The 14,107-nt window shown below is 39.6% G+C and overlaps 2 protein-coding genes across 2 annotated transcripts; one reads left to right on the top strand and one right to left on the bottom strand.

Annotated features, from left to right (window-relative positions):
* The first annotated feature begins 54 nt into the window (after positions 1 to 54).
* LOC100639645 (interaptin-like) lies at positions 55 to 12,242 on the top strand. The gene is made up of 19 exons (XM_003384194.2): positions 55 to 555; positions 1,733 to 1,778; positions 2,526 to 2,632; positions 2,702 to 3,043; positions 3,168 to 3,404; positions 3,672 to 3,780; positions 3,842 to 5,118; positions 5,401 to 5,565; positions 5,667 to 5,867; positions 6,446 to 7,344; positions 7,451 to 7,672; positions 7,782 to 7,884; positions 8,043 to 8,196; positions 8,246 to 8,334; positions 8,460 to 8,636; positions 9,974 to 10,078; positions 10,154 to 10,325; positions 10,565 to 11,921; positions 12,058 to 12,242. The coding sequence occupies exons 1-19, from the start codon at positions 256 to 258 to the stop codon at positions 12,068 to 12,070; spliced, it is 6,075 nt and encodes a 2,024-aa protein (XP_003384242.2). The 5' UTR covers positions 55 to 255; the 3' UTR covers positions 12,071 to 12,242.
* LOC109580275 (uncharacterized) lies at positions 12,216 to 14,082 on the bottom strand. The gene is made up of 2 exons (XM_019993290.1): positions 13,976 to 14,082; positions 12,216 to 13,922 (listed from the first exon to the last, which is right to left on the bottom strand). Exons 1-2 carry the CDS (start codon positions 14,076 to 14,078, stop codon positions 12,337 to 12,339), a joined length of 1,689 nt encoding a protein of 562 aa, XP_019848849.1. The 5' UTR covers positions 14,079 to 14,082; the 3' UTR covers positions 12,216 to 12,336.
* Between the last annotated feature and the right edge of the window lie 25 nt (positions 14,083 to 14,107).

The raw sequence follows: 14,107 nt of genomic DNA, 5'->3' as shown, positions 1-14,107 counted from the left end.
CCTACGGCCGGGCACTAGCTCTATATTTGTGGGCGTGGCTAAATCAAACTCCGCCCACAACTAATTTTCATACTGTACTTTGTTATTAAAGGAGAGAGGGTACCTCTTCTTACTCTACTACTATTACTACTAACAGTCTAACACCAATTCTCTCTCTCTCTGTTCTTGTTCAATCTTTTTCTGTGCCCTCTACGGAACAAGGCAAAGTCTCAGCCCACCAACTCGCCATCAGCACTGAATCAACAATAATAAAACATGTCATCTTCGGGCTCTGCCACAAGGCCTGGCAGCAGCAACTCTTCCACGGCCTCCCCTACCCCTCGCTCACTGGTCAGTGGCGGAAGCACTCGGACTCGCCCTTCTTCTAGAGGAGAAACAGGCTCGCCTGGAGGAATGGGTGAATCTCCTGTGGTGCACAATGTGGTGACTACTATAGGTGGAATAGGGCGGCCATTACGTGTGACCAGCAACCAGTTCACTGACATTAAGAAGTTCTTTGAGAAAGGATGCAATAATAATGATAAGACTGAATCTTCTGGAGAAGATAACAGCAGTGTGAGTAAAAGAAGGAGAGAGGGGAGGGGGTAATACTGATTATGAAAACTTGTATTATTATAAAAACGTCTTCGCCTATACATGGATATACAACTATCTATGGTCTATAGACTTGTTTTGTGTTGATAGCTATGGTAAAGGTCAAATTAGTCATTAATTTTGTATTTGAGATAATGTGGAACTAGGAGGGAGAAATATACAAATACAGCTGCACATTACTTGTACGCGTACATGTACACGTATTTGTTTTGAGTATCAGAGGGTGATTTAATTTCATTTTACCTCCTATTAATGTCAAGCAATTACTTGTATTACAACTCATTGATAATCGTTATTGGCACTGTTAGATCTTGTAGGAAACTTTTCGTCTAGGTTTCCTAAAGTCTCTAGTTGTCATAAGACTTCCATTATTAGTTAGCTTAGCTCTTTCAGATTCATTTCAAAATCTAACAATGAATGAATGAATCTATTGGTTTACATCATACATGTACATGTACATGTACATATGCACACGGCCTGACTCTCTTTGTCTACTTATCAATCCGCCCAATCCCTTTTGTATTCTCTATGGTATTATAATGTTATGTCTTTATATATTAATTCTGTGACTGGATGTGTGATCACCTTCCCTTATATACATGTACATGTACATCATATTACATGTACACCTACTACATACACGCACATGTACACGTACATACATATCGTGATACTAAGTGTCATGGATGTACATTGTGTACATGGACATCTTCCTCCTGTATCTTGTTCTGCCTCCATGAGCAATAGTTTGTGTAGGAGTTGTATCTTGTTGACACACACACTCTTCCTTGCTCACACACACAGAGTAAATAACCCAGGGGGGCTCCTTCAAAATCTTATTGGAGTAGAGGAACAGTACATCCTTAATATTGTACAGTGATATTATGTGCTTTATGTGAGTTTGTTTGTTAGCCACTGCTTAGTTGTTAGGCCTTGTCTGTCTATAGTGATTATGTTCACTTGTTGTGTAGTAAATTTTGGATAGTAAGGTGTGTTTGATTTAATGAGTGATTTGTGATGAGAGAGAAAGAGTAAGAGTAGTAGTACATAATGATACACTTGAACTAAGTTCCGCTATAGTAACTAATACTTTCTTTATAGCACAGCTGTAACTTTTCCCTCCTTTCCTCCACTACAGGTGCAGCCAGCAGCCAGACAGAACTACTCTTCTACCAGCGACAGAGGTAAGTAAGAAGATTACAGTTAGTCATGCACACATACACAAATTTATGTTAATACTCTTAGCTGTATTGTTTGTATTTGGAACTGTTGTTTAAGAGAGAAAGGGAGAGAGTAGCCAGATAATAAAAGAGAGAGAGAGAGGATGAAATAAAAGTGTGAGAGAGGCCTGGGGGAGAGGAATGTAGATACTAATGATTGCTGATTCATCAATGCCCATAATCATCATTACCATTAGCTCATGCAGAGTGTACAACGTATATACATGTACATATACAACATACATACATTATCTATGTACATGTACATGTATATATGTACAGTGTATGCGTACTGTACGCTTGTATAGTGCAGGTGTGTCATACGAGCTCCTGGAATAGTGAAATGTACTTGTAATTAGATACACTAGCTGTGATTAGTTTATAAGCTATAGTCTTATTAAGTTATTATGTGTAACTCAATTAGCACTAAGTGATGTTAGAGAGGAGAGTGGGGGAGGGAAGGAGTCACGTATCATCTGATCTTAACCTTTTAACCTACCTTTAATAATAATAAAGTAATTAATACCTTTATATTGTGTTTGTCTTAATATAATAATAATAATAATAATAATGAATAATAATAATAATAATAATGAATAATGGTAATAGTAACGATAATGAAAATAATGATAATATACAATTTACATGTACTGTTGTAAGTAGAAAAATAAAAAATTGTGACCATAATCAGCAATTTTCACTCTTTCTCAGCTTCTGTTGTGTCTCCTGTTGGAGTTGGCTCGTCGAGTCGTCGTGGCAACAGCACAAGCAGCTCTAGCACTAGTGGAAACTTACGACTTGATGAGACGGGACAAAAAGTAAGAGAGGAGGAGAAGCTGTGCATGGAGATAAGTATTGAATTGAATTGAATATATTTCATTTTATAGGAGGAAAGCCAGTCTAGTCAGAGCCAATCGGACGAAGGAGAAGAGTTTATACAGCAACCAGAGGGAGGGACAGAAGGAGTGGACAGGACCATTTCCCCACAAGGAGCCAGTGACAAACATTACAAAGAGGACAAGAGTCCTTCGGCTAGTAGAAGGTTCCCTACCTGTGTACTGGATGGACGTAGTGTTCACAAGGAGCTGGACATCAGCAAGAGGACTTGGTCTAATTGGAGCGAGGGGGGCCAGCGTGTGAAGACAACCGCTTCATCTTCAACAAGTGACTCAGATCAGGACCTCCTTCTAAGAATCGATAGTCTGTTAAAGGAAAAAAACAGAGCTGAAGTGAGTAGGGTACATGTACGTGCACGTGTACATGTATGTAATCAATAATGTTATCATCTGTATATATGCGGCATGTATCTTTTTAAATTTGAATTTGAATTTTTAAATTTCTGTTCTTTTATAGCTGGAGTTGAAGGACTTGTCTGAAAGGAACCAGTCGCTTCAGAGGGAGCTGCTCTTTCAACGTAAATCCTTCACAATGTCCCAGGATCGTTCGAATGACGTCATTGAGAGACTTATATCAGAGAATAATCATCTAACGAAATCACTGAGTATCGTGGAGAAGGAGAAAGATGAGGTGTCATTGGAAGCAAAAGAGATCCAGAAACAATACGAGGAGAATATTGAAAAACTTGATCAGGTGAGTCTACTGATGTTGCATGCATTAGAATTTACTGAGTTTTACTGACGTATGCTTGTTTAATAATAGAATTTCAATTTTTGTATTGAGTGTGGTTGAAATTTTAGATATTGTTTAATTACAAGTACACACACATGAAGAATAGGATCAATTACTTTGATACGTTATTGTATTTCATGTGTGTTTGTACATACATGAACCTGTACAAGTACATGTACAACTATTGAAAGTTAATGTGATTTTTTTTCTTACACATGTCCATTGTAGGTGGAGAAGATATACAGAGAGGCCGAGCAGCAGAATCAAGAGATTAGCGATGAGCTAGCGACTGTCATGAAAGCAACAAGCAAACTAAAAGAACAGAAAACTAAACTAGGTAAGAACATCGATGAAAGCGTACGATTCATCATGATGGTATTTAATTCCTAATGTGTTAGACGGAGAAATTCAAGAAGCACGCAAGACCAAGGATTCTCTCCGAGCAACCATACAAAAACTCAGAGACCAAAACTCGTCGCTAGAGGAAAGGCTGGGGGCTCTCACTCGCGAGAAGTCTTTGCTCTCAAAAGAGAGATCGCTAAAGGAGTCGACCGAGAAAGACCTCACCATAAAATTGGACGAGACTGAGAAACTCCTTGCGCAAGTTGAAGCCGAGAATGATCGCGTTTCAGAGAGCCTTCACAAAGTCGAGCGAGAGAAAGCGTCGCTCTCTGATCAGCTCTTAACGATGGAGTCAACCCTCCAGACGCTAAAAGGACAAGTTGAAGAAGGAAAGAAAGAGAGAGAGAGTCTCAACAAAAAGCTTACCTCCCTTACACAGAGAGAGCGAGTGTTAAAAGAAAGCGAGTCCCACCTGCTTAAAGAGGTTGAGTGCTCTGTTAATCACGTCCTTGCTCAGTACCCTGCTCTCAAAACCAGACTGAACACCAGCGGATCACAAGCAGGGAAGAGATATACAGAACAGCCTTACCAGTTGAGACGAATGATGTCATTACACAGAGCTGTACTGATAGAGCTCTCTCGCTTAGAAAAGGACAAAGAGTCGGCACAGGCGTCTGTTGCTAGTCTTTCAAAGACTCTTGAGGAGAAGGAGACGCAACTGTCTGAAAAAGAGAAAGCTAATTCACAACTCAGGGAGGAATATGAGGCACTAAGCACAGAATCTGAGCATCGCTATACCGAGTTACAGTCAGAGTATCAAGAGGCCCTGCAGAGCTTTGAGAGAGAAGGAGAGAGACACAGGGAGGAAATGAACGAGCTGCTCCAAGTCAACGAGACGCTCGAAGAAGATATAGAAGAAGTCTCGAATTCGTATCACGCCATTTTGGAGGAGAAGAAGGCAGCAAAAGCAAGTCTCGTGAAGCAAGAGGAAGAGTTTTGTGTCATTGTGGGACATTTGCTGGCGGAGAAAGCTTTGCTCTCGGCTTGTTTTGCGTTAAATAAAGAAAGACTCTCCACTCCTCCTACTCAGTCTTTGTCTTCAGGTGGAGACGAGGACCTACAGTCACTCCTCCTTGAGAAGTCTTCACTGAACGAGAGCCTCAATGCTGTTAATACTCAATTGGATGAGGCACGAGGCCAGTTGAAGAAGAGCCAAGAAGAGAGACAGGAGCTGCTGCTGGAGTCGGATAAACTTAAAGTACAACTGATGACAGAAATCAGTTTATTAAAGAGTCAAGTATCTGGATTAGAGAAGGATAATGCTCTACTGGAGGTAATGCACAGTAAAGACATTATTTTATGACCTTAACTGAAGTATTTGGGCATTCCATTTCCTATGCTATAATTGAAACCTGATGTTTTTTTCCAAAAATTGGCTCTGAAAGCACCTTAGTCATTCCAATGCATAGTTTAGCCATTTAAAAAGTTTGAGCTGATTCCTTTATACATGTAGCATAATGATGCCTATCTGAATGCATTGTTTATGATTTAATTTATTTATGTTGTGTTATCGTAACTTTTATATGCATTAATTATTTTCTCTGTTCTATTTCAGATGCAAGCTTCTTCTAATGGCTCCATTCCTCCTGGCAGTAACAGTGCATTCCAGCCGGTCGTTACCGCCCCCGCAGTGAGTGGGAGGAGCAAAGCTCAGAATGAACTCGTACTAGAGCTACAGCATAAAGTGATGCTACTGGAGGGCGAAAACAAACGATTAAATGTAAGTATACATGTACACGTACATCTACTGTACTTTTAAAATAATATGTATACATAACACAATATGCAAATGTGCTGTTGTATCTTTCTCTCTTTTTTTAGGATATCATTCACAATACGTCTTCGTCCCTTGATAAAGGGAACACTCAGCGGAGGCAGCTGCTAGAGATGAGGAAGAAGGTTTATTTCTTGGAGTCTGAGAAGAGGCAGCTCACGGACAAAGTCTCCAACCTTCATGCATCCCTCAAGATGATGAGAGAGAGTAAGGACAGACTGACACAAGATAGACTCAAGTCCTTGCAAGTAAGGAAGAGCCACTGGCCATTGATGCACACTGTTTCAATGTAGTTTATTGAAGATTTACATGTTGTATAGTTTGTGTTTCAATTTTGAGCTGATTTCAATCAAAACTGGATTTTTTATGAATTTTTAAAGTTGTTAAAAAAATCCGGCCAAAGTCCCTGTACTATAGTACAGTGTCTCGGGCCAAATTTTGGCAAAAATGACTAGAAGAGAATTTTCCATTTTTATGATTTTTCCTGATACATATACACGTTTTTATGTTGCGTAGAAAGTTTGAGCTGATTTCAATCAAATTTGAATTTTTTATGAATTTTTAACGTTACTCAAAAATTGGGCCAAAGTGTCTCAGGCCAAATTTTGCCAAAAATGACCAGGAGAAAAGTTCCCATTTTCATAATTTTCCTGATATATATACATGTTTTTATGTTGCGTAGAAAGTTTGAGCTGATTCCGATCAAATTTGGAATTTTTATAAATTTTTAAAGTTACTTAAAACCAAAATAAAGTCCCTGTATCCCTACATGTACATGTATTAATGCCACCTTATCATTATTAACCCTTCCTTCACCCTCATGAAGGAAGAGAACACATCACTCCAGGATCGTATTCGCAGCATGGAAGACATGTTCACTCGTAAGCTAATGAACGCCGATGCCACTATAGCCTCTACTGCCAAAGACAATGACGTGCTTCAACACAAACTGAGTCTCATCCCAGAGTTCCTTAAAGGTGTGAAAACCTTTAGCGAGAGCCTCTCGAGTCTCTCGTCCCTTGTTCAGACCCAAGAGGAAGAACTCATCAGTTTGAAAGCGAGCCTCTCGGGAGCCAGTGGCATACTCTCGCCAGCTGGTGATATAATGGAGAGAGTCCTAAAGTGTCACTCGGAAATACAAGAGATTATTCCCGCGAGGCCACAGCCGGACGAGAGTGCCACGCCCTCTCAACGCGGCCCCTCTACTCTCACTCGTCTTGGTTCTACAAATGCCCGCCCTCCTGTCTTTCAGCAGGTATCTCGTGAGTACATATCCAGTCTTGAAGGTACTAGTGGCATCGTTAGTCCTGTCCCAATGAGGTCTCGGTCTCAGTCCCAGTCCGCTGGAGACGGAGGTGCTAAAGGTGGGGCTTACGTTCATCAGATTCGTGAGAAACTCTCCAGTCTTTATGCCGATAGTTTGAGTATTAAGGATCTTTTAAAGCACGTTCACGAGTCCTTAGGCCTGAAACAGTCAGAGATCTCTGGCCTACAAAAGAGTTTTACGACATTCCAGAACGAACTCAAGTCCTCGCTGAGGGTCCTCGAGGAGACTGGGGACTCACTCGCATTACTATGGCAACGGGAACTCCCCTCAGAGCAGTTGAACTCCATAGTGATCCTAAAGCATCAGGTTGAGACATGGCAGGATAAAGTGATTGCAAGGGACATGGCACTTAAAGATATTGACTTGCAAATGAAGGAAGATTATGAAGCACACAATAGGTTAGTGTTCCTATCTACATAGAAGTAATTTGTGTGGTTTTTGGAATTTTTTTTTATTTTCTAAAATGCTCATACAAATGTTATTTTGATCTTGTTCTATTTTTAGGCGTTTCTCACTCCTCAAAAGTCAAGTTCTTGACCTAAAGGAAGAGATATCAGTTGGATCAGATAAACTATTGGCTAGAGACCAGTATATACAGGAACTGGAGGAGAGATCACTGAACGCTGAGTCTGAGCTGTATAAGCTAAGGAAGGAGAATGAACACACTCTGTGTATACTACAAGAATCTCTTAACGTTCCTGAAGGATTCACAATACAACTACAAAGGTGAGGAGAGGGAGGGAAAGAGAGAGGAGAAGAGAAGGGGAGGGAAGAGAGGTACACTGTAGGATTCTCTATTGCTATGTCTTCATTAATGTCTTTTGTTCTCATGCAGTCATAGTGGCAACATTTCAGAGCTGGTCCGACTTCAGAGTGAAGAGCTTCATCATGTCAAAGGAATATTGAATGAGTACATTTACCAAATCAACCAACTGCAAGTAAGTGTACATGTACATGTACATTAAGAGATACAAAAGACAATATGTACATGTACATGTATATTGTGTTTGTACATGTATGTACATGTACATTTTATAGACAGTTTGCTATACATGTATGCCTGTCATCTCATTATTGATTTCTCTTCATCCCTCAGGCAAGGCTGGAGTCCACTCACCACGAGAACAGCTTGTTGAAGCATCAGAGCATTGAGCAAGAGAGGCACCACAGACTAGTAATGGAGGAACTCCACACTGAGAGGGACTACCTCAGGACACTCAACTTCCAACTCATTGAACAACAGTTTAAAGGTATATACAGATTCACTGTTGTGCATAGTACGTGTATTAAATTGTATAGTTGAAGATGTTGGGGATTTGTTAAAGAAACTGAAGAGATCTCAGGAAGCCATTGCTGAACAGAGAGAAATACGAATGATGGGAACAGAGGTAAGCCATAAAATGCATTATTAATACATTAATGTCTTTATTTGTCTTTATTAATGCATTAATAATTTTATTAATACATTAATAACTTTATTGATATACATTGCTAATTTCTTTTTCCTTTCTAGTTGGATAATGCTAAGTTATTGTTGAGAGAGAAGGAGTTACGTATATCCGAGTTAGCTCATCAATTAGACACTCAGAAACTGGACGCACTCAAGGGACACCATCGCACACTCCCAACTCCTCCCACAGGAATAGGAAATGATGTACTCCTGAGCACATCTCATGGAACCTATCCACACGTATGTACATGTACATGGTATAATGTACATTATAATGGTACTGAGTCATCAAGAATATACTTTGTATAATATAACACACTCCAATATAGGAGCTAGTATAATAATACATGTGTATATGTAATAAATAAAGTATGTGTGTATAGGACTAGCTGCTGTGGAATTATAATGAAGCCACAAATAGTGGTGGGCGATAGTATCGAAATAGTATTGATACAACCGATACTGGGCCAGTATCGAGTAGTATCGGTATCGAAAATTTAAGAGCAGCAGTATCGATAATGAGGCCACACCTCTAACCACACCTTAATTAATTTTAAGCATGTGTGTATCCATTATTTGTGGTAAATTAACTGAAATTAATTAATAAAGGGTGTGGTTAGTATCATATCGAATAGTATCGATACGAGAATGAAAATACTCAGTATCGTATCAAATCCAAAAAATACAGTATCGCCCACCACTAGCCACAAAACAGACAAAAATTCATTGACTATACCACACACACACATACACACACACACACACATACACACACATATTTAATATTTATATTATTGTAGTGCAGGGTTCATAATAATGAACCCTTCCAAAAATTTCTTTGCCTCAAGCTAATACAAAGATAGAGTTCACATGTAGTATGGACAAAGAGACTGTTCCTTTTATACTCAACTAATTGTAAAAGGCTATCATGGGTTGTCCTCCCAATGTGGTTGACTAACACAAAGATAGAGTTCACATGTAGTATGGACAAAGAGACTGTTCCTTTTATGCTCAACTAATTGTAAAAGGCTATCATGGGTTGTCCTCCCAATGTGGTTGACTAACACAAAGATAGAGTTCACATGTAGTATGGACAAAGAGACTGTTCCTTTTATGCTCAACTAATTGTAAAAGGCTATTATGGGTTGTCCTCCCAGTGTGGTTAACTAACACAAAGATAGAGTTCACATGTAGTATGGACAAAGAGACTGTTCCTTTTATACTCAACTAATTCTAAAAGGCTATCATGGGTTGTCCTCCCAGTGTGGTTAACCAACACAAAGATAGAGTTCACATGTAGTATGGACAAAGAGACTGTTCCTTTTATACTCAACTAATTGTAAAAGGCTATCATGGGTTGTCCTCCCAATGTGGTTAACACTCATGTATTTGTGTAAACTGTAGTATGTACTGTACATGTACACTGTATTTCTATTGTAATGTATGTACATGCACTAATGACTAATGTACTAATAATATTGAGGGTATTATTCGTAGCATTGTATTTTATATTAGTATTTTTTGTTGTTATTATTGTTGTTATTATTGTTGTTGTTGTTGTTGTTGTTTTTGTTTAGATTGTTCCTGCTTCTCGTGGTTTCTCTCGTCCTCACAGTGCAAGTTCTGCCGAGTCGGCACGACCGCCGCGTTACACAATGATCACTGATCGGAATCATCCTAAAGTACAAACAGAACCTTTTACACGTACACACATGTATTATTATGTTCCCCTCCCCCCCTCTCTCTCTTTTACTCAGGTTATTAATAGAAGCAAGCTCCCATCGATGCTTGAAGCTGGAGATTTCTTAATTCAACTTCCTCCGTCGACGACCAATGGAGAAGGAGTCAACGTTGACCTGGAGAAACTCAACCAGACGACAGAGAATGAGGGCTATTACATTGGATACACTGTAGTCACTGATGACGAAGGTAAGGGAAAAAGAGATACATACATGCACTACATGCATTAAAAACAAGGTCATGCAGAGATTATGCTTATATTTTTGTTATTATACATACACATTATATTAAGAATGTAAAAGGTCATATGGATAATAGATACCTTATTTATACTTATTTTTTTAATGTATAGTGTCTGTAGTTTATTTTTTTAATGTATAGTGTCTGTAGTTTATTGTTATTCGTTATTCTTTCGTTAATATGTGTAGGTGGTATGGCTTTAACTGATGATGCCTCTCCAAAGATACCACAAAAGAACCGAATCAAAAGACATCGTCGGACGGCATCCACCGGCTCCGATAACCTAAAGAACTTCCTCTCGTCAGGTTCAAGCGCTTCTGATAGCCGCCCGCCCCCTAATCACTCCTCCACCCTCCCACACTCCGTTGCTAGGCAACACAGACCGCCTAAACGCCCGGGAAGTGCTGATTCCATGGTCTATTCTCCTGGAGTGGAGACAAGTGGAGCAGAAACAGTTACCGAGGGAAAAGGAAGGATGGGAGAGACCAATAATGATTTGATCGGACGCTACGCTAAAGACATGCAAGAAGAGATTGGCGAGATGATTAATAAACACAACAGTACTAACAATGGAGGTGGGGGCGGAGAAAATGAAGAAGAGAAGTTGCAACGGACTCCTCCATTGGCTTTATCAACCGTTCAACAACCGGTGGCTACTTCAGGAGGAGGAGGAGGGGGGAAGGAGAAAGTAGGAGACAAGGTTAGTAGTAAAGGAGAGAGCCAGTCGTCAAAACCAAGAATATGGACTCATCTCACGAGACAATTTGGAGGAGGAAAGACATCAGCTAAAGAGAAAGTAAAGGGACTTAATAAGAACCATGACAGCAGCAGCACTCCTAATACTATACCAATCACCGATCCTAGCACAACGACCAATAATAACAATGGGAAGGACAAGCAACCAGGAAAGACTCTACACCAACAGAAACTCTTTCCCGAAGACGAGCTCTCGGCCACTCTCTCTCGCATACCCAGTCTGACCAGTTCTGTCGGTCGCTCGGACAGTTTTGCAAGTACATGTACCTCATTTTCAGGACTGGGCGGAGAGAGTTCCCCTTACTCCACCCCCTCTCTAGACTCCCTATACATTGACTCATTTGATAACATGCTCCACCTACCATTTTATAAACGAGGACCAGCTTATACCCCAGTAGTCGGTCATCATACTTCCAGTTCGGACGAAGAGACTCGTCCTTATAACCCCGCTAGGACTCTTAAACGGAGCACGCTAGTCGAGAAAGGCTCAAAGACTTTACCGCATCATTTCCAGCCGGTCCCATTGGCAGGCATGGGTATTCACCATCGCACGACGTCCTCCTGTGACTCGGACCAACTGGCAAGTCACATGACGTATCACGGTATTCCCCTTCAGCGCTCGGAGAGTATCAGTATCTCTGATATGGATAAGGACTTGACTGATCACGAGGGAATGCAGGAGAAGATCCAGAGCCTCACAAAGCAGATGGGCAAAGTAAGGAGGAGCTCTACTGGGTCTGTTACTATATGTACTCACTCTGGGAGCTCAATGGAAGACATTAAAGGAGTGTGAGTTACATGTACACTGTTGATTTATGTTATTGTACTATGCACCTACATGTACATGTACATGTACAAAAATTGGTTGAGTACACACTAATTGAATAGATTGTATTGTTTTTATTTTATTTTTGATTCATTTTAGTGACCAATATTAACCACTTTCTCTAAGGAAGAACCTCAATCAATCTGACATAATATATTTTTATATAAACAACAACATGTTATTATTATTATTATTATTATTCTTTGTGTATATCATGTCATGGATCTGCTCTGTTCTATGTGTATGTTTGCCACTCATTTCACTTAAGATTTTTAATCCTACATTAACATAATAATAGTCAACAAAAAGATTCATAATTATGATTATACATGTGCATGAAGGCTTGTTTCAAGTCATTAATGCTGTTAAGCTCTTCTGCTAACCAAACTCCAGTTTATGTTCAATAGCTAATCCCCTAGGACCAACAGTCTGAGTGTAAAAGGCACTGTTGTACGGATAGCCAACAAAAGTCTTTTCAAAGAAGACATTGTGTAGTATATACTGGAGTGAAGGCATGTCACAGCATGTGTTGCCAAAGCGATTTGACGTTTCTATATCGAGCAGCAAACGGGCCATGACAGTAAGCAGTGTGGAGCGTTTTCCGCCAAGGACTCCATTATTAAGAACACCATAAGACCTCTTCACCTCATCATGTGGGTAATGTGGAAAACATCTCTGTACCAATTCGCCTTGTGGATGGGTTCTTATGTCAGTATTAAATGGAATGTCAAAACCGGCAAAAAAGTTGTCCTTACCAATGACGGTCATAATGTGTACCGGATTGTTGCGAAAAGTAACATCTCTTATATCTGTGACTAAGAGCATGTCTATCTCTGGATGTTTGAGTAGGTAGTCGTAAAAGAAGAAATATCTTTGATCATTTGCGATGATGCTGCTAACTGGTTTTATGTGCACAGTTTCTGATTTATGGTAGACCTTCTTTAGTCTGTCACTAAAAGATTGGCTTAAGCTGTCATGAAACAATACTACATCAATGCCATGTTTCATTGCACTCTTGAACCAAGAAAAGAAGTAATGAGCATTGTTTGCCATTGGGAAGATCCCATACAAAGATGCCATGCCGACTTTGGATAGGTAAGCACCAAGTGTTACATTTCTTGTTTTTCTTTTAATATATTTATTATATTCTTCTAGCCATTTATCAGTTCTTACTAGGTGGTCATTAGGTATAAGATATTGTTTATTATCAGTGAAGCTAGTGCATTGGTTCATGTCCCAAATGTACTGTTTACTAGTCAGTGCTTTCTCAATAATACTGCACACGTCATTAACATACCATTGTCCTCCAGTTGATTGAGTAGTGTCTTCCAATGGTTCATGTAGATTAGACACTCTAACTATAGCTGATGATGACTGACTGTACACTGATGACAGAATGGTCTCATATGATGTCAACCATCCTTTTTCTAGTAGTGTCTTCCAGTAGGAGACCAACACAACTTGTGGATTGGATTTCATATTCATTAATAACAACACAAAGTTCTTTAATACAGAATGAACAGTGTCATCATTTCTTTCCATCCCATCTACTCTTGTTGGTACATATATGACAGCTTGAGGAGAATGATGAGACAATAATGACAACAGACTCTCTTTTCTTGACAGCTTAACTATTTGTGTTGGTATCCTGTTATCAATTAACTGAGACCATCGATACCATTTCATATCATCGTTGTTCACATTGATCATATCTTCAACTCCCAGCACGTGATATCCTCTTTCATGTAAGTACATGGTCAGTCTAGCTCCAATGAGACTCATTGCACCAATGATGAGTATGTGACGTTGTTTGTCTAATATTAGTCCATTGCTAATACTACTAATGACACACGATGTAGCATCTGAGGAGAAGGAGGTTGATACATTAACGTGTGGAATCATGGCATCAGCCTTCAATGGAAACTTCCTATCATGATTATGATATATTTCAGTTTTGTAGTTATCTGTTGAAAAAGTGTAAAACAAGGTGTTCTAGAACAAGGTTGTTAAAACGTACATTGTCCTATGATTCCTTGATGCAACAATATCATGTACAAAACAGTCACAGTCACTACAAGACCACTGATGTAATAGAAATGAACCTTCTTGATTGAGAACATCCTGCAGCTTTAGCCACTCCCCCTCTTAA

Source organism: Amphimedon queenslandica, unplaced genomic scaffold (assembly GCF_000090795.2).
Source record: "Amphimedon queenslandica unplaced genomic scaffold, v1.1 AMPQUscaffold_13499, whole genome shotgun sequence".
Taxonomy (NCBI): domain Eukaryota; kingdom Metazoa; phylum Porifera; class Demospongiae; order Haplosclerida; family Niphatidae; genus Amphimedon; species Amphimedon queenslandica.
This window is presented reverse-complemented; position numbering and strand designations above follow the sequence as displayed.